The 20768-nt window shown below is 47.9% G+C and overlaps 1 protein-coding gene across 13 annotated transcripts in view; it reads right to left on the reverse strand.

Annotated features, from left to right (window-relative positions):
- Window positions 1–19705, reverse strand: part of Fnbp1 (formin binding protein 1) — a 127471-nt gene extending 107766 nt beyond the window's left edge. For 7 of the 13 annotated variants that reach the window (XM_057755279.1, XM_057755288.1, XM_057755286.1 and 4 more), the window contains exon 1: window positions 19449–19704. In XM_057755279.1, the coding sequence (XP_057611262.1) occupies window positions 19449–19472 (24 nt within the window). In that variant the 5' untranslated portion in view covers window positions 19473–19704. Of the gene's footprint in view, window positions 1–19448 lie in introns of all 13 variants that reach the window. The other 6 variants (XM_057755282.1, XM_057755280.1, XM_057755277.1 and 3 more) reach the window with 2 other exon arrangements.
- Between the last annotated feature and the right edge of the window lie 1063 nt (window positions 19706–20768).

Genomic DNA, 20768 nt, shown 5'->3' on the forward strand with positions numbered 1-20768 from the left:
TTGAAGGGACTATTGTAGCCAAGGCTGGCCTCCACCCCCCAGGGGCTAGAATGGCAATTCCCCACCACTTCCTGCTCCAGGTTTTCTTCTCCATCTGCTTGTTTGCACAGTCCACTTTCTCAGACAATCCCCGGTGTTCCAACACCCGAAGAAGCCAGAAGATGTTTCTAGCAGGTGTGATGGCTACTATCAAGCCAGGCCCGCTGCTGGTAAGCTTTTCTGGAATGATGCTATCTATTTTTCTTGTCTATTTTCTGACCTACTAAAGCAACGAAAAGGCAGTAACCTTTCAGGCCGCTCAGTCAAAAACCTGCACATGAGCGTGTGTGTGTATGTATGTGTGTGTGGTGTGTGTAGTGTGCGTGTGTGGTGTATGTATTGTGTGTGGTATATGTGTGTGTGCGTGTTATGTGTGTGTGGTATGTGTGTGTGGTGTGTGTGTGTGGTATGTGTGTGGTGTGTTTGTGTGTGGTATATGTGTGGTGTTCCACGTGCATGTAAAAGTCAGAGGAAAACCCGTGGGAGCCCTTTATTCCTTCCGCCATGTAGGTTTCAGGGACAGAACTCAGTAGGTTCATCAGGCTTGGCAGCCATGTTGACAACACCTCTTTTGTGAGACAAGGCCTCTCTCTGAACCTGGATGGCATGCCAGCAAGCCCCTGGGGTCCTCCTGTCTCCATAGTGTTGGGGCTGTAAGCTCCACCACTGTGCCCAGCTTTCATGTGGTGCTGGGGATCCAAAGCCAAGTCCTCAGTGCTTGCAAGGCAAGTGCATAATTGGCTAAGCCATTTTCCCATCACAACCAAAAAGTCTGACTTGGCAAAACAGACCGGGTACTTTTGCCTAAAGAGTCACACCCAGGATACCTAAGGCCTTCAGGAGGCCTAACAGCCTACGGAAAGCGTCTAATGACTCTATTTATGTCCCGCTGTGCAAGGGTCAGACATCTGCAACCCCCTATTAACGTTATTGGCGTTTCTTTGAGGTGCAGTGTGGGAACAGAGCATAAAAGTTCTAAGGAGAGTTTGCAGCTTCAGAGGCTGTTACAACCATCATAACCTACATGGAGTGCCCAGCCACACATTGTGAATCAGGACTTAATCTGAGCCCTCAACTTTAAAATGTTTATGTATTTTATATACTTGTGTGTTTGTGTGTGTGCCACATGTCTGTGAATGTCCTCAGAGGCAAGATCAGGGTGTTAAATCCCAGACAGCTAAAGTTATAGGCAGTTGCGAGCCACCACATGGGTGCTGGGAACTGAACCCAGGCCTTCTATAAGAGCAGCCAGAGCTCTTAACTGCTGAGCCAGCTCTCTGACCCCTGGTTCTGGAACTTTTGAACATTTAGGTGGAGGAATCTGAGGCTGGCTAGCTCCCCCAAGTTTGCTGACTAGAAATGAGTCAAACACACAAGGGGATCACTGGTGGCCCAGCTTGTTGCAACAGACACCACTACTGATGGCTAATCTTAGCTGTCAGCTTGACCGCCTCTGGAATCAACTAAAACCTAAGATGCTGTGCACTCCAGAGAGGGATTTCCTAGATTACACCTTTTTTGAATCAGGAAGATGCATTCTGAATGTGGGTGGCCCCTCCTGGTGGCAATCTAGACAGAAGGGCTCGGAGGAGGGAAGCTACTTTGAGCCTGTTTGCCCCAACTCTTGCTAGCAAGACCCTCTATTCTGCTGCAGCAGCTTTCCTTCACAGATATGAGACTGAATAAAAGCGAGGACATGACGGTTGTGAAATGTAATTTGAACTGGGCAAAGATGTGGTTACGCTAAGGAGCATTACTTTATGTGAAGATGTGCTACATTTGTTTCCCCTGCATTTGTTTAACAAGGTAGGGATGTGTGTTTAACTATGTAAAGATGTGTTGCTCTTCCACCTTGCCTGCCTAAGGCACTTGATTGGTCTAATAAAGAGTTGAATGACCAATAGGTAGACAGGAGAAGGATAGGAGGGGCTGGCAGGCAGAGAGAATAAGGAGGAGGAGGAATCTAAGAGTCTAGGAAGCCACGCAGCCGCTAACCAGATATAAGAATCAGGGAAGTAGGATGCACAGAAAGGTAAAAAGCCCTGAGGTAAAACGCAGATGAAGAGAAACAGGTTTTTATAAGAGTCAGCAAGAAATAAGCCTAAGTTAAGGTTGAGCATTCATAACTAGTAAGAAGCCTCCATGTCATGATTTGGGAGCTGGTTGGTAACCCAAAAGAAAGTCTGGTACACATGACCATCCAGGGTATAGTTGAGGAGAAGGTTTTTATTGTAAAAATGAGGAGCTGCAGGGGCTGGAGAGATGGCTCAGAGGTTAAAAGCTACTCTTCCAGAGGTCCTGAGTTCAATTCCCAGCAACCACATGGTAGCTCACAACCACCTACAATGAGATCTGGTGCCCTCTTCTAGTGCGCAGGCATACATTCTGACAGAACATTGTATACATAATAAATAAACAAATAAACAAAAAAATCTAGCCAGGTGGTGGTGCATGCCTTTAATTCCAGCACTTGGGAGGCAGAGGTCTACAAAAGCTAGTTCCGGAGAGGCTCCAAAGCTGCAGAAACCCTGTCTTAAATAAATAAATAAATAAATAAATAAATAAATAAATAAATAAATAAATAAGAAAAAGAAATGAGGGGGATGCACAGCCAGATGCAGCTGAAAGAGTCCAGACTGAACATAGCCAGCAGAATAGACCAAGCTATGAGAAGAGGGGGCAGGAATATATCGAGAGAGGAGAGAGAGGAACAATGAACCAACAGGGCAAGAACAAGCCAAGAGACCAAGACAGTGTGCAGTCAAAAGGGCTGAGTTAGAGAGGAAAGAGAAGCTAGGGCCCCAGGGAGGGAGAGGCTTAGGGTAGGGGGCGGGGTAAGAAAAGCTGGGAGGAGCCACAGGTACCGAGTGATGCTGGGAAAGCTCTCAGGCAGGCCTGTTTCAGATCTGACACCTTCACAGAGGAAGGAACCGAGGTAGAATGGCCTGTCCAAAATGACTCAGCAAGTTTGTAACTGGAGAGGAGCCCTGAGACCTGGCTCCAGACCCACGTCGTTGAGCAAGACCGCACACTGTCTGCAAACGGCTTGTAATAATAACAATGACAATAATAGCAACAACAATAATAATTACCTAGGTGTGGAATCCAAACCACGCAAGACACTGAGGCCACAAGTTCAAGGCCATCCTAGGCTGCATAGAAAGTTCTAGGCCAGTTTAACCTACAGAGTAAAACCTTGTTAAGTTGGGAACGTAGGTCCCAGTCCCATCTATCCCAGCCCCCAGGCCTGGTCTGGACTTCAAATCCCATCAGGCCAGGTCCTGACCCCTCCCTGGGGGTGGGGTCAGGACCACTCCCCAGGGTACTTAAGTGATTCCCCCCCCCCCCAAAGAAGAACACGTGGTCTCCCTTTCTCCCTCCTGGGTGTCGTGTTCCAGCAGCTTCCCGTTTCCCCTCAGGGCCACCCTAGAGCGCAGATCTCCCATTATCCTGGATATTTTTTAATTTGGCTTGATTGGGAATTTTTGCATCATTAGGGAGCTAATATTAAGAAATATTCCTAACACTTGTCTCAAAAAAAAGACCACCAACAACAAAACTCCACAACAAAAACCAAAAACACAAAAAGCAGTCAGATGTGGTGGTGCACACCTTTGATCCCAGCCCAGGAGGCAGAGGCAGGTGAATGGATCTCTGAGTTCCAGGCCAGCCAAAACTACACAATGAGGCCTTGTCTCAAACAAATGACAAACACCTACCAAAATAAAACAGAAAAACCCAACCAAACAAAAAGCAGTCCAAACCAAGCCAAAGCAGATGCCTTCTTTATCATCCTGCCTCAGAAATCATGTGGTGTTACTCCCAGCCCTCATCCTCATCAGTAACAGTCCCAGAGATCTGTCTGCACGCCTGTCCAGGGAAGGGACACAAGGCCCAGGGCAGCACTCAAAGCGAGGAGCTGGAGGTCACATTGTAAAATAAGCCTATGGGACAGAGACAGCTCTGTGGACATCTCTGCAAAGTAGAATCCGCATGACATAGGTGCCACCCATTCCCAGTCTCTCTCTCTCTCTCTCTCTCTCTCTCTCTCTCTCTCTCTCTCTCTCTCTCTCTCTCTCTCCCTCCCTCCCTCCCTCCCTCTCTCTCTCTCTCTTTTTCTCTCCCCTCATACCCTCCCAATGCCCTCTAAATAAACTCTCCATACCCAAGCGCTCTCTGCATGGCGTATTCTGTTTCCCGCCCGTGTTCCTCACCTGCCATCTTTCAACAATACTCTGCCACAAGGAACACAAAAGACTACATATGGTCATGGTCATGGAAGATGCTTGGAAGTCTGACTCGAGAGGATCACAAGCGTGAGGCCACGCCCACTCTTAAAAAAAAAAGGCAAATTAGACCTAAGATATTGCTAGACTTTTAAAAATTATTTTATTAGCCCTGAATGGGGGCACATGCCTTTAATCTAAGCACCTGGGAGAAAGAGGCAGGTGGGTTTCTGAGTTTGAGGCCAGCCTGGTCTACAGAGCGACTTCCAGGACAGCTAGGGGTGCAAAAAAAAAAAAAAAAAAGAAACAAAAAACAAAAAACCTGTCTCAGAAAACCAATAAATAAACAAATTATTACTCATTGTTACATGTATGGTGCTTTGCTTGCACGGCTGTCTGTGTGTGCCTGGTGCTCTCAGATCCCCTGGAACCTGAGTTGCAGACAGCGGCTAGCTAGCTGCCTGTGAATGCTGGGAACTGAACCCACATCCTTCCCAAGAGAAGCCAGAACTCTTAACCACTGAGCCATCTCTGTGGTCCTTTGTAGGTTTTAAATTTGTTGTAAAGAACAAGACATGCAGCCAGGCATTGCAGCTTCCTCCTGTAATTCCGATATTTGGGCGGCCAACGCAGGAGGACCCAGAGTTGAAGGCTAAAGAACGAGGAGGAACTGGTGAAAAAGATCTGGGGAACAGGTGCTTGCCTCGGAGTCCACCCACCCACCTGCCCGAGTTCGGTCCCCAGTGGAAACACAGTGGAGGGAGCACTGACTCCCACAGGCTGTCCTCTGACCTCCATTTACCTCCGGGTGGATCTCCTAACCCAGCACTCGGGAGGCAGAGGCGGGCAGGTCTCTATGAGATGGAGGCCAGCCTGGTCTACAGAGTCAAGTTCCAGGACAGTCAGAGAAGATACCCAGAGAGATGCTGTCTCGAAGGGGAAAAAAAAGTAAGTTAATCAAATAGGCTTTGGTTCCATATACCTTTTATTTCAGCACTCAGGAGCAAAGGCAGGAGAATTTCCATGAGTTTGAGGCCAGTCAAAGCTCACATTTCACATCATGAAATCTTGTCTCAAAAAACAAAAATAAATAAATAAAATAAATATCTTTTTTTGTTGTTGTTGTTGTTTTTGGTTTTTCGAGACAGGGTTTCTCTGTGGCTTTGGAGCCTGTCCTGGAACTAGCTCTTCTAGACCAGGCTGGCCTCGAACTCCAGATCCACCTGCCTCTGCCTCCTTCAGCAAATCCTACCGGTCTGCACCACCAGAACCGGCATCTTTTTTTTTTTTTTTTTAAAAAAAAAAAAAAAAGGGGGGGGGTCAATTAGTAGGTTCTGGCATGGGAAATGCTGGAGCAGGTCAGACGGTCCAGATGCTGGACCTAATCTGCGAGATACGGGATCAAACAGAGCTTGAATGAGAGGTGGGGGGTTTACTGTAGCCCTCAGCCTCTCTTCTCTCCCATTGCTAGCTCCACCCCCACCCCTCACCCTACCCACAGACACTGGCTCCTCCAGCATCCACAGCTTGCTGTCACTAGCCATTAAACCCATCCGATCCTGGTTGGACTTTACGCTCTCCAGGAAACTCAATATAGAATCTCATTTTCCACATAGATTAGCCTCTGGGGAAGGAATGTACAGACCAGTAAATGAGAAACTCCAGTCTCCACTTCTCGTGAAGTTTCAAATTTGCATTCCCTGTTATTCATCAGCCTTGGGGATTTGGTTAGTGTGAGTCACCTCCAGGCAAACTGAAAATACTCAAGCTGTAGTTTGAAAAGCTGGGGAGCCATTGCTGGTAACCCTAGTGGCCGAACAGATACAGAAGGCAAGGGAGAAGTGATGGCCAGTTTCATACGAGGACGGTGTGTGCACACGTGTGTATACGATACGTGTGTGTGTGTGTGTGTGTGTGCATGGAGGCCAGAGGAGGACCTGAGATGCTCTATTCAATCACTCTCGACCTTAAGACAATGTCTCTCACTAAACCTGCCCCTCAGCTGGTGGCCAGCAAACCCCAGTGATCTTCCTGTCACCCAACCACTAACCCTGTACAGCCACACCTAGCTTTTTACCTGTATTCTGGGGATGCGAACCCAGGTCCTCAATGGGCCATCTTCCCAGTTCTGGTTTGAGTTTCGTGCTCCACTGATCAGGACGAAGACTAGGAACCTGGCTAGTTACCTACAGCCAGGTAGAAGGTGTCTGACCTGTTCTGAGGGGGAAGCCAATTCCACAGTGGTTTGGGCTCTACCACTTTCTCAGGCCCCTTCTACAACCCAGGCACACCTGGCTCAATGGAGAGCTCTGGGTCCTCTCACACCTCACTCTTCTTTTGTCTTTCGCTTCCTCTTTCCTGGAAGGGTAGTTTGGTCTCCACCCGACCTGATCCAGGCTTCCTTGACAACTGACTACTCCTCAGCACTCCACCCGGATGGAACTCTTTTCCAACAGAGCTAAGCCCTCTCATTTGAATTTATGTGTGCGAGTGCCTGTCTGCAGGGCACAGAAGAGGGCGTCGGATTCCTCAGGGCTTGTTGTGAGCAGCACACAATGAATTCTGGAAACCAAAGCCAGGTCCTCAACAAGGGCAGCCGGTGCTCTTAACGGCTGAGCCATCTCCCCAGCCCCCATCCTGCTATCATTTCCTGCTACCTTCTTATCACACCCTAAACCACTGGAAGGCAAGAACCCCAACCATACTCTTAGAAGAAGCTCAAAAAATAGAATGGAAGGTAAGTCGCACAAACGCCACGCCACCCACGCTCGCCACGCCTGTTGCGCTCACCTGGCACACGGCCAGTTGTCTTCATTTTGTTCCCAGTCCATGGCGTTGTCATGTCATTGTTTCCCACTGACATTTGCCCAGAATAATAATGACAATTAAGAACATCACACACGCGGGCTGGAGAGTGTCTCGGTGGCTAGAAGTGCTGCTATGCACGCATGAAGACCTGAGTTTGAATCCCCAGGACCCACACAGAGGTCAGGCGTGGCTGAAGGTGCCTATCATCCTGACACTGGAGACAGATCTCAGGGGTTTGCTGGCCAGCCAGTCTGACCTAAGAAGTGAAGCGCTTCAGATAGAATGAGACCCCGTGTCAAGGAAGATGGGGGCAAGAAGGGAGACACCAGCCCTGCTCCTGCCCCCCAACACACAATTAAAGGCGATTGAAAATATTCAGAGCCACGGTGAAATTCCTATTTACAGACTCACAGACACCCAGGCAATCCAAACATCTTTGTCTAAACACTTACAGGAATGTCCACATACATCGTCCCTAAAGTAAATATTTTTAAATCTAAGTTATCTTTGTTGAGAAGAAATCGATCCTGAGCTAAGCTGATATGCAGAATAATTTATTAGATGTCTCAAGTGGCAAGTACCCAACTTTGTGAGGGGAGAAAGTATGTGACTTAAGTATCTGCTTTAAAAAGTGGTAAAAATAGCCCAAGAGAACTATTAAACTCTAGGATTTCTTAAAATTATATATTTAGTAGATCCAAGTATACAGTAAACCTTAGTCAGGTTTCTATTGCTTCAACAAAACACCATGACCAAAAAGCAAGTTGGGGAGGAAAGGGTTTATTTGGCTCACACTTCAACATTGCTGCTCATCACTGAAGGAAGTCAGGACAGGCATTCAAAGAGGGTAGGATCCTGGAGGCAGGAGCTGATGCAGAGGCCATGGAGGGTGCTGCTTACTGACTTGCTACTCCTGGCTTGGTTAACCTGCTTTTTTTTACAGAACGCAGGACCAGCAACCCAGGGATGGCCCAACCCACAATGGCCCTCGCCCATTGATCACTAATTGAGAAAATGCCTTACAGCTGGATCTCATGGAGGCCTTTCCTCAGCTGAGGCTCTCTGATGACTCTAGCTTGTGTCAAGCTGACTCACAAAACCAGCCGGTACAAGTGGGTTTTTATTTATTTGTTTTATGTGTGTGTCTGAGCGTATGTGCACCCCATGTGCGCAGGTGTCCAAAAGCCAGAAGAGGATTTGGATCCCCTGGAACTGGACGGAGTTACAGATGGTTGGGAGCTGGGGTGCTGAAAACCGAACCCCAATCCTGTGCAAGCACGGTCAGTAGTCTTACCAGCTGAGCTGTCTCTGCAGCCACAGTATAGTGTTTCGAGGGCTTTTTTTTTTTAATCTTTTTTTTTCTTGTTTTTTTTCATGTCAGGGTTTGTCTGTGTAGCCCTGGCTGTCTTGGAACTTGCTCTGTAGACCAGGCTGGCCTCACACTCAGAGATCCGCCTGCCTCTGCCTCCTGAGTGCTGGGATTAAAGGTGTGTGCCACCATGCTCAGTTTCTTTCTTTTCTTTAAAGAAAAAGGAAAACACACTGTAGTATGGCCTCCTGAGAACTAGACTGCTTTACAAAACAGTGTCTTGTAGGCATTTTTCAAAGATCAATTTGTTTTGATGCTTTTTATTGTTTTGTTTTTTGCTTGTTTGTTTTTATGTTTGTCGGTTTTTGAGACAGGGTTTTCTGTTGGGTTGACCTCAAACTTGATATGTAGATGAGAAGACCCTACACTTCCAAGACTCCTGACTCCGCCTCCTACATATTGGGACTCTGGGCGTGACCCACTACACCCAGCCTAATATCAGGTTGTCTTATTTTATTGTTAACACATACAAAGAATCAATTTTAAATCAAAGGACAAAGAGTCTGTGTGAAAACCGGAAGGCAGAGTGCCGTGATGCCAAGCCTTTGTGAAACCAGCCAGCATCAAGAGTCCTTAGTTCATGCCCAAGGACCAGGGCTTTTCTTCCCATAGCCCTCCTCTTCATTATAACTCCCACTGACTCTCTAGCTCTCACCAGACTCACGGTACAGGCAAGCGAGCACTCGCCCCAGTGCCTCCCCGGGAAGGAAAGCATCACCACAACGCAGAGGTCAGAAAGCGAGGGACAGAGATGACCAGCCCGGTGTCACCAGCTCTCTCAGGGGGAGATCTATGCACCACTTCTCCCCAGGGAAATGCCATCCCATCTCTGCAGCCCGCACACAACTTGGGCTGTGCATAAATAAATACAAGCCAAGGGGACCAGTTCCCTTTAAAGGTCCATGCTTCTCTTTGCCATGGAGAGTAGAGGAAGCGTTTGAAATCTTTACCTCAAGAACCAAAACACTGAGGGACAGGGGTGGTGGCCCAGTCACTAGAGCTTGAGGACTCACATTCAAATTCCACACGGAGAAAAAGTCAGCTGTGGTGTGGGACTTTTAATCCTTGCACTGGGGAGGTATGACAGGTGTGTCAGAGACAGGTGTGTCAGAGACAGACAGGTGTCAGCCAGCCCACCCAGCAGAAACAGAGAGCTGCAGGATGAGCGAGAAACCTTGCCTCACACACACAAAAAAGATAAGGGTGACAGAGAAAGACAAGATGAAGTCAACCTCTGTCTGCACAGGTGCACACACACACACAACACCAAAACAAACAAACAAATGACTAAATAGAACCTTTGAAAGCCTTACATATGATATCCGGAATACCCACAAAGTGGCCAATAGCTATTCTCCCTCTTATTCTTTCTCAATTTAGTTAAAAATACTTTTCAAACATACTTTGTTAGAAAAACAAACAAAATACCTACCAAAACAAACAAAAAATCAACACCTTTCTACTATTCTGGCTAAGAGCCGTATGAATTAATGTCTTTAAATGGGGGGGGGGGGAATTGGGAGATGGGATGCTGGGCTAAGACTTCCCAGGCATTCATGAGAACTTGGCTTCTGGGGATACAAAGATACTCAGCTGAGAGAACTTAACTGCTCTTTCAAAAGAACCTGGCACCTACACCAGCCTGCTCACAACTGCCTGGAACTCCAGCTGCAGGAGAGCCGACGCTGTCTTCTAGCATCCCTGCTTGGGTACCAGCACACACGTGGAACACATGCATGTAGGCAGGCACTCACACATACACATAAAACAGGAAAAGAAAAACACCTGAAGCAGGGCGGTGGTGGCGCACGCCTTTAATCCCAGCACTCGGGGGGGGGGGCAGAGGCAGGAGGATCTCTGTGAGTTCGAGATCAGCCTGGTCTACAGAGTAGTTCCAGGACAGGCTCCAAAGCCACAGAGAAACCCTCTCTCAAAAAACCAAAAACCACAGAGAAACCCTGTCTCGAAAAAGCAAAAAAAAAAAAAAAAAAAAAAAAAAAAAGAAAAAAGAAAAACACCTGAGTTCTGTTCCCAGCACCCAAAACCAAACGAATACAAAGGAGGGAGCCAGGAGTTGTGGCACTTGCACTCAGAAAGCAGAGGCTGGCCGATCCCTGAGTTCGAGGCCAGCCTGGTCTACAGAGCGAGTTTTAGGATAGCCAAGGCTACCACATAGAGACACCCTGCCTTAGAAAAAGAAAAAAGAAGAAAAAAAGAAAAAGAAAGAAAAGAAAAATGAAGGAATTGCTGAACCACTGACACCTGCCAACTTCCATTCACAGCCATGTCTACTGGTCCACCGCAGTTAGCCTAACCACACCTTCTCAATAAGACAGCAGCATCAAACGTTTCATAAGCCAGGCCTGAGGCACAGCTCAGTGATCACAGCTGCTGGAGAGACGACGCAGAAGATTCAAACACAAAACTAGGCTGGGCTCCAGAGCTCAAGGTCAGTCTAAACATCTTACTGAGACTCTAAAAGGAAAAATAAAAGGAGGGGGGATAAATTTCGGTGGAAGAGGATTTTTAAAATATTTATTTTATGTGTACAGTTTCTTTGCCTGCATGTGTGTCTGTGCACCACGTATGAGAAATGCCCTCAGCATCCAAAGAGTGCTTTGGATTCTGCTAGAACAGAAGTAACAGGTGGGTGCTGGGATTCGAACCCAGGTCCTCTGGAAGAACAGCTGTGGTATTAACTTTTGAGCCAGCTCAACAGCCTTTGGAAGAACATTTAACAAACTTGTGTCATGCCCTAGGTTCAACTCCAGCACCAAAACAAAACAAAAAACAAGTTTTAGGGACCCAACCCTGTATGGCTGACAAGGGAAACAGGAGTGAGCAAGGGGGACAGGGAACCATGACTACTCAGACAGAAACAAACTTTGAACTATTAGTGGCTGAGTTTGGTGCCAGGAAGAGAAAGTTTCATTTACATGGGAGCAGCACTCAGGGGTGAGCGTGGGGAGTGGCCTCACCAGCCCGAGCCTCATCTAGAAACTGGAACTAACTAGCTCCTTAGGTTCAGCAAGGAGGTGCTTATTGCCCTCAAATTAAGGCCACTAGATACCTAGTGAATTCTAGCTCTCTCCTTCTTCCATATTTTAAACAGTGGGGAGAACATGCGGCCCAGACATGGTTCCCCAGAAAACCAGGGAGCAGGAAGGCATTACAGTGTTCAGTTGAGACTGTTGAGGACCCTATGAGGGCACACTAGGTACAAAGTTTATTTGAAATTTTCTATATTATTCGAGGCCAGCCTGGTCTACAGAACGAGTTCCAGGACAGCTAGGGTTACACAGAGAAACCCTGCCTCAAAACAAAAAACAACACCAAAAAAAGAAAATTTATATATTAAAACACTCAAACAAACAAAAGAAAAAAACAACAAAACAAATGCTTAAAGAATAAAATTAGTCTTTTGTGTATCTTGCTATGTAACCCAGACTGACCTCAAACTTGCTGAGATCCTCTTGACTCAACTTTAGAGTGTTGGGGTTACAGTTGTGAGCCACAGTGCTTGCCTTTAAAATAATCTTTAGAAAAGCCGGGTGGTGGTGGCACATGCCTTTAATAACAGCACTTGAGAGGCAGAGGCAGGTGGATTTCTGTGTGTTCAAGGCCAGCCTGATCTATAAGAGCTAGTTCCAGGACAGGCACCAAAGCTATAGAGAAACCCTGTGGGTGGGTGGGTGGGGGGAGGCTTTGGTTTGGTAAGATGGCTCCATGGAAAAGGGGTCTGCCACCAAGTTTAATGACCCCAGTTTGATTTCAGGAACCCACGCTGTGGAAGAAAAGAACCAGCCTCAGCTAGCTGTCATCTGACCTCCCTCCTGTCAGGGTACATGTGTACCCCCATACACACGCATACAAAATTAATAAATAAAAATGTTAAAGCCAGCCGTGGTGGCGCATGCCTTTAATCCCAGCACTCGGGAGGCAGAGGCAGACAGATTTCTGTGAGTTCGAGGCCAGGCTGGTCTACAGAATAAGTTTCAGGACAACCAGGGATACCCAGAGAAATACAGCCTAAATGGAAAATAAACTTTCTTTTTTAATTTAAAGAAGGAGAGGCACCAGGGCTAATTCAGTAGAGATCTTACCTAGTATGTGAGAGGCTTGGGTTTGTTCTCAGGACTAAATAAATCAATCAGACCATTTCTGAGTACCGCAGAGCAGGACCCCTGACTCTGATCTTGGGCGAGCCGTTTACCCACAAGAGGCTCGATCTGCCTGATCTCGGATTGTTACAATGGGATCGCCTATGTGAAGAGGAGCCAAAAGTAGACTCACTGCGGTGTGGCAGGGCCTGTGACAAGCAGCCTCCCTGGCTCCCTGGGCTTTGCTCATCCTCTAAGTCAAGGCCTTGATCACATACCATCATCCCAAGCAAGATGAGAGCCAAGGTGGGGGTAGACGGTGGCCATCTCTGCTCAATGTGTGTCTCCCAGGATCTCCCTGATGGCTGGGTGGTGACTGAGGGACATCTGCAGTGACCTGCTGGTTTTCCTAACACAGGGTGACCCCCCAGGAGGTCGAGTTCACACATCTCCCAAACCAGAAACTGTTAATCCTCACTACTTCCAGTTGAAAAGGAATCAGTATTGCCTAGTTTAACACCTTAACACATTATAAAGTTTCCTGTGGTCGGGTGGTGGTGGCGCACACCTTTAACCCCAGCACTCAGGAGGCAGAAGCAGGAGGATCTCTAAGAGTTTGAGGCCAGCCTGGTCTACAAGAGCTAGTTCCAGGACAGGTTCCAAAGCTACAGAGAAAGCCTGTCTCAGAAAATAATAAATAAAATAAAATAAAACTAAAGTGTAACTCCTTTAGCTTCTAGGCATGAGTGCTCTGACCCACAGAGAAGAGACTGCTTTTCAAAACAATTTTTATATCTGTGTGTGTGTGTGTTTGTGTTGTGCGTGCATAGTGGGAGTGGAAGTGTGCGCCAAAGCATGTGGAGGATGAGAGCGAAAAGTTGCCCAGACTGTTTCATGTGGGACAAAGGGCACAGGGGGAAGTGACAATCTCTGTATCACCTCCTCACTTCTACTGGGAATCTCAAACTGTCATAAAAAAAGCCTATTTTTTATGTTGTCTAGAAATATATATGAACATAAATGCAAAATAATAACATATATGCATGTTACATGTAATTATATATATAATATATACATATTAGTGTATACATTGTGTGTGTGTACACGGTTGCCAAAATGCAGGAAAGTATTGTGATTAGGTTGATTTGAATTTTCACAATCAAATGTTAAACCAAAATGGTGGAAAGGATTCACTCCCCCATTTAATAAATATTTATTAAGCTCCTACATCAAGCCAGGTCTTGTTCCCAGGACAGCAGATAGAGCCCAGGGCCTCACGTACACTGCACAAGCTCTCTACCTTTGGACCACATCTGTAGCCGCTTGTATTTTTTATTTCGAGACAGAATTTTATTGAGTTGCCCCGAAAGTATTCTGAAGCATCTGATACTGATACCTCATTTCCAAGATAGGGTCTCACTAGGTCGCTCTGGCTGGCCTGGAACCCAGAGATCTACCTGCCTCTGCTTCCCGAGTGCTCAGCTCACGTTGCTGCCTCATAAAAAGCATACGCCACCATCACCGTTAGTGGCGGCACTTCCGTATATGTGATGTGCCTGGCAGTATCTTAAAAACACATCTAGAAAAAAAAACATATGATCTCTGCAAGTAGCCAGGTGTGCTGGCCAGCGTGCTTTTTGGGTTTCTCCTTCATTTACACTTGGCTAATTCATTCCTCGTGAGATACTGAGCGAAGATTAAAGATGGCCAACAGGATAACAGGAGACCTGGTCCTGTCACTGAGCCAGCTGCGAACTCAGACGGAGTAAAGATGAAAGCTAAATTTTCCAATGATTTTTTTCATATTTCATGCTAACAAGAAAGCTTTAAGAAAAAAAATAGGTGAGCTGATGGCTCAGTAACCTGTCATTGTCTTCCAATAATCAGAACAATAACAAAAAGTCACTCTAATGACCCTAATGTAACAAACTCTTGTCCTTTCACCAGTGAGTGACCACAGTGGCAACAAGTTGGAGCAGGGAAGATGGCTCAACATGTCACCACAAAGATCACAACTCCCAGTACCCACATAAAAAATAGCCTGGCCGGGTAGTAATAGCGCACGCCTTTAATCCCAGCACTTGGGAGGGAGAGACAGGTGGATCTCTGTGAGTTTGAAGCCAGCCTGGTCTACAGAGCTAGTTCCAGGACAGTTAGGGCCACACACACACACACACACACACACACACACACACACACACACACACACAAAAACTGTCGGGCTGGAGAGATGGCATTGCCTGCTCTTCCAAAGGTCCTGAGTTCAATTCCCAGCAACCACATGGTGGCTCACAACCATCTGTAATGGGGTCTGGTGCCCTCTTCTGGCCTGCAGGCACACACACAGACCAAATATTGTATACATAATAAATAAATATGAAAAAAAAAAAACAAAAAAAACACTGTCTTGGGGAAAAAAAAGCCAAACAAAAAACCCACCACCACCAACAACAAAAAAGTACATGCACAAAACAAAAACAAAAGCCTGAGGTCGGGGCTGGAGGTGTATCTCAGTGGTCAGTAGCACTGGCTGCTCTTCCAGAAGACCTGGCTTTAGTTGCCAGCACCCAGGAGGCAGCTCACAGCCATCTGTAACCGCAGTTTCTGGAGATCTGCTGTCCCTCTTCTGGTCGCTGTGGAAACTGCATGCAAGTGATACACAGACATACATGCAGGCAAAACATCCTAAAACAACAAACACACCCTGGCACGGTAGTGAATGCTTGTACTCTTGTACTCCTAGTGTGTGGGACCTCTGGCCTCCAGAACACACACACGCATGCGCGCGCGCACACACACACACACACACACACACACACACACACACGCCCCAATCTCAACAAAGTAGCTCAGGGTCTCATCACATATGCCTGGCAATCACTGCATCAGTGCACTACACCCCAGCTCTGTGTTGATGATACCGATATATTCATAGATATAGAATGTCCCAGACTAGAGGTAAAACCTGTATAGCAGTGCTGTCGGGAAGGTAAGTGCCGTCCTTCATCTTGTACAATGTGACTCACTCAGAGTATTGGGGTTTTGCACTGAGCAGTTGTTCTATGTTGTAGAGTTACAGAAATGATTTTTATAAGCCAACTACTGGAAGATTTTTGAAATTTGTAGTTAATTCAGTTTCCTTTTTCTTTGTCACACTGGAGATAAACCCAGGGTCTCACACATGCTATCCAAGCAACCTATCATTGTGCTACAGTTTTAGCTTTAACCTAATCATTTTATTTATTTATTTACTTATTTATTTTTGTCTTTCAAGACAGGGTTTCTCTGTGGTTTTAAAATTGTTATTTAAGCCAGGCAGTGGTGGTGCATGCCTTTAATCCCAGCACTCAGGAGGCAGAGGCAGGAGGATCTCTGTGAGTTCGAGGCCAGCCTGGTCCACACACTGAGATCCAGGACTACACAGAGATCCATGGCTACACAGAAAAAACCTGTCTTGAAAATCTCCCCCAAAGAGAAGAAAAAAAAAAGAAAAGAAAAGAAACAAACCTGCCTTCTAAGGAGGCAGAGAAAGGAGAATCTCTGTGAGTTTGAGGCCAGTTTGTCTACATAATGAGTTCCATGTCAGTCAGGGCTACACAGTTAGACCCTGTCTCACACAAAACAAAACATAAAATAAGTAAATAAAATTTAAAACTGGCATTTATTTTTTGTTTTGTCTTCAGGGCTCCATGTGTGCTATGCAAGCTCTGAGCTATGTCTCCACCCCTTTCTGTGTTCTAAGATTATTGACAAAAACTTCACTCTGAGCAGCCCAGGCAGGCCTTGAACTTTCCATCCTCCCATCTCAGCCTCCCACTAGCTGGGATTCCGGACCTGAACTAGCAGGCCTGGCTTTATTACACTCCTTTGATATGAAAATACAAGGCCTAATGTTCAACTACATGAATCTAACAGTTATAAACTACGAGTTTTGCATTCATTTTTATAACTTCCGGACATTTTACAGCTTGTCACAGCTCACCTAGACGGCGACTGCTTTCTGCCACACAGAGGTTTCTAGAAGAAGTGTTTCACTCTTTAGCAGAGCAGGATGTGGCTTAAGAGTGGGCTGTTGCTGTAGAATGAGCATTTGAAGCCAGGAGATTTTCACTAACGTCCCAAGACTGCATAAGATCTGTTGAGATCAGTGAAGGTCTACGAGAGTAGCAGCCACCAATCACCCATGGCCACCCAAACCGACTCCGTCTAGAAGCGTCATTCTGCCAAGTGAGGCTTTGGTACCCCATCATTATCTCATTACACACGAGCAAGGTCCCAAAGCCACCATGTAAGGAAAGCCCTTAATCAGGGCCGCAGCCTGGCCGCCAGGCGCACTATACACGGCCAAGCTCTGGCCACTGGACCCACAGACGGTTGCCTCAGCCCCATCCCCTCCGTTCCTCTGGGCTGGCTTTCTTTCTGTCTTTTTCTTTCTTTTCTTTTTTTCCTTGAAAACTGCTAAGAAATAATAATAATAATAATAATAATAATAATAATAATAATAATAATAAATTTAGGGGCTGGAGAGGAGGCTCAGCCCTTAACAGCACTGACTGCTCTTCCAGAGGTCCTGAGTTTGATTCCCAAAAACCACATGGTGGCTCACAGCCATCTATAGTGGGATCTGATGACCTCTTCTGGTGTACACGTAGACAGCGCACTCAAATACATAAAATGATTAAGTAAATAATAAAAAAGAAAATTGCTAAAAAGAAAAACTAACTGATAGTGGACATGTTGGCCTTAAAACACAGATTTTGCACCCAGTTTTCTTAGAGGGTGTCATATATGCTGACCCATTCCCTCCACTAAACTATAAGCTATCTGGAGGCAAACACTCCACTCAGCACACCCTAAAAACAAAACAGAAAAAAAAAAAAAAAACGTAAAACTACCTTTTTTCATTGCCACATACTTCATATATAATATGGCTGTCCAGTTTGTTATTGACCAGACGTAAACGCGTAAGTTTACTAAGTAAAATAAACCCAAACATTTCATATCTCTTGCCATTAACACTATTTCCCCATTTCCCAAGCGCTCTCTTTTTTCTCTCTACCTATAGCACTGGGTCCAACACCCAGAACCTCATGCATGCCACACAAGTATTTTACCAGAATCACATACTCGGTAGCTTTTTGCTTTGCTTTTTCAGACAAGGTCACGCCATGCAGACCCAGCTGATCTGGGGATTCACTGTGTATTCCAGACTGGATGTAAACTCAAAACAATCCTCCTGCCTCAGCCTCTCCAGTGTAGGGACTACAGTGCGAGCCGCCAGGGCTGCTTCTGTCTTTGACTTCCTGTCTTCCACTCCCAAAAGATAGGCAGGCAGGGCAGCCATGCTGCGGTTCTGGCCCCAGCCACCAGCCCTTTAGATCACCTGCTAGGACGCTCACCAGCAGGGCCAGGAAATGTCTACCCCCTAAACCACTCAGAATCATGTATGTTCTTCATTCCTAACCCCATCCTGCTCTATGAATAAGTGACTTCTGAGGTGCCCCCACCCCAGATAACACATGCCCAGACTTCTACGGCTGACCGTGACTTCTGAGGTGCCCCCACTCCATAACGACAACAACAAAACCCACAAAACAAAACTGAAGGAAGCGAAAATAAGAAAAGAACACCCAAAGGCCTACAGTTTTGCCTGACCTAGGCTGGTACAAGTGCTTCAAACTATGTGCTAATTTAATTCTTTCAAAATGGGTATTTGCACGCGTCAGTCACCTGACATTGACAGCAGGATGAATGGGAATTCCTTTGACAGAAGATGTTTATAAAATGAGTTCTCCTGATTTAAGAGCCAGTGCTCCCAGGATTCTAGTATTAACAGAATACTTTAGTTAAGAAATGGTTATGTAAAAACAATTGAAGCAAAAGAAGAAAATTAAGGAAGATTGCTGCATTCCTAACTGCCGAAACCTTGTTTTATTTTGACATGACATTTCTTGGCCTCATCTTGGACCGCAACACCACCCCACACTTTCTCCTCCACACCCTTCACAAATGGAATTCAGAAAGGTAGAGCGGGCACTTTGGAATCCATCACTGAGAATGACTGGTCTTGGGCATATTTCGGCGCAATAACCGCGGTTTCGTCCCCACCTACATCCAGACCACTGCACTGCCAGACTATGCCCTGCCTTTCCCTGGTGCTCCAGTCCAGAGGAAGGCAGGGCAACAGGCCTTGTCCCTGGGTCAACAGCCTCTTTTTCCCCGGAGACGGCCTGAGGGTTGCCCTGGCGTCCTCTGACCGCCCTCGGGTGGGACCGTTTCCAGACACCAAGCTGCTCGCTAACCCACACGTACCCCAAAACGAAGGGTCCTACGAAGCCAACCCCACTTGAAACCGTTTCCTCTGGGCAGCAGGACAGAAACAGGTCCCCAGCAACCCGCCATTCGTGGTATCCTTATGATCTCCCCCACCGCCGTCCTCCTGCGGACTAAACGCCGCAGCCCCCCTCAAGTTGGGGATCTGAGCTGTCCCCATAGAATTACAAGTGCGCCCCAATAGCCCTGGGGCTAAAGTCCTCACTTCCTGAGAGAAGACCTCATCCCTCGCTCGCAGCACCCCAAAACTCAAGACCCGAAACCCCGAGCCTGCCAGGCCGCCCCGCCCCCGGTAGCAGCGCGGGATCCGCCCGCACCCGGGAGCATAGGTCTGCCCCAGAGCTCCGTCCAGGGGCGCGCGCAATTACGCAGTCCGGCACGGCGCGGGCCCCACGCCCCCGGGGATTGCCCGCGGGTGGCCACTCCGGGCGCCGGGACCCACCCCTGCACCGGCTCCAGGCCGCCAGGGCCACCCGATCCGCGTTCCTTCCTCGCTGGGCGACAACGCACGCAGAGGCCCCTGGCCGCGCCTCCCGCCCAGGCCGCCCGCCCGCGGCCCGGCCCCTCACTCACCCAGAGCTCGGTGCCCCAGCTCATGATGCAGGGACCGGGAAAGGGCCCCCGACCCCCTTCGCCGGCGATCGCTGAGCCCCTCCGGACACTGCGAATGCGGGAAGCCCGCCGCCTGCCGTTTCCTCTGGCCCTCGCCTCCTCTAGCCCTGCTCTATACCTCTCTTCTCCCCGCGCGGAGCAAAATGGCCCGAGGAAGCAGCAGCAGCGACCGCCGCAGCACGCCCGCCCCGCACCGGAGCCGAGGGGCGGGGTGGGGCGGGACGAAAGGCGGGGCTGGGAGGGGCTGGACTGACAGCTCGAGCGGACCGTCCCGCCCCCAGACTCCCTTTGGCCCGGTTGCCCGGGGGTCCGGAAGGACGCGAGGCCTTCGGGACCTCTCCGTGTCGTCGGTTTTCGGCAGCTAGTGCGCCCTACGCTGTCGGGACCCGCGCTCTCTGCTTGCAGACTGGCCCGTTCGTGATCACGACACTGCATCGCGATCTGCCCTCCACCCACCGCTCCGAGCACAGCTTTGCGTTTCAGAACTTTCGCCCAGCGGCCACCGGCGCCCACCTTAGAGGCTCCCAGAGCGGTTTCTCCCACTATCCAGCCACCGTGGAGGCTAACGAGCCGGTCAGCGTGCTTGGGAGTGGGGCCTTGAACCGTGACGTCGTGCATTGTGTACACTGGGACGTTGAGGCAAATAGAGACCGAGCAGATCAGGGAAACCAGGGAAGGAACTCGAGGATGAGCACCCAAATAATTATTATATTTTATTTTTTTGGATTTTTCGAGACAGGGTTTCTCCGTAGCTTTTTTGGTTCCTGTCCTGGAACTAGCTCTTGTAGACCAGGCTGGCCTCGAACTCACAGAGATATGCCTGCCTCTGCCTCCTGCGTGCTGGGATTAAATTATAATCTGTAGAACAAGCCCTTTCCTACGTGTTCAGCCAGGAATCTCAGTAATGAAATCCTCTGACCGTGCTGACAGACCGCAGAATCTCTAGGGCCCACTGAGAACTTGGAGGGTTCAAATCCAGCCTCCAAGCTGGTGTTCTTGGACAGATTTCACCTCTAGTAGGAGAGCCCCAGCTGCCAAAGGGAGGTAGTGTTTGCCAGTCGCCCGCGGCCTACTGGTGTGAACCAAGGTGAACTGGCCAGTGGGTAGCTAGTGCAGAATTAGGATCATTAACTTTTCCAAAACTCCACAGAATGTCATTTCTCAGTAGCTGTGGGGAATCTGGGGGTTTTCAACTATTTCCTCAGAATCCCTCAGACTGTCTCCACAACTTTTCTTTCTTTGAATGCTACTGCAGACCTTTTCTCCAGGGCCATGACCTCC

The sequence above is a fragment of the Chionomys nivalis genome, chromosome 22 (assembly GCF_950005125.1).
Source record: "Chionomys nivalis chromosome 22, mChiNiv1.1, whole genome shotgun sequence".
NCBI classification, from domain to species: Eukaryota; Metazoa; Chordata; class Mammalia; order Rodentia; family Cricetidae; genus Chionomys; species Chionomys nivalis.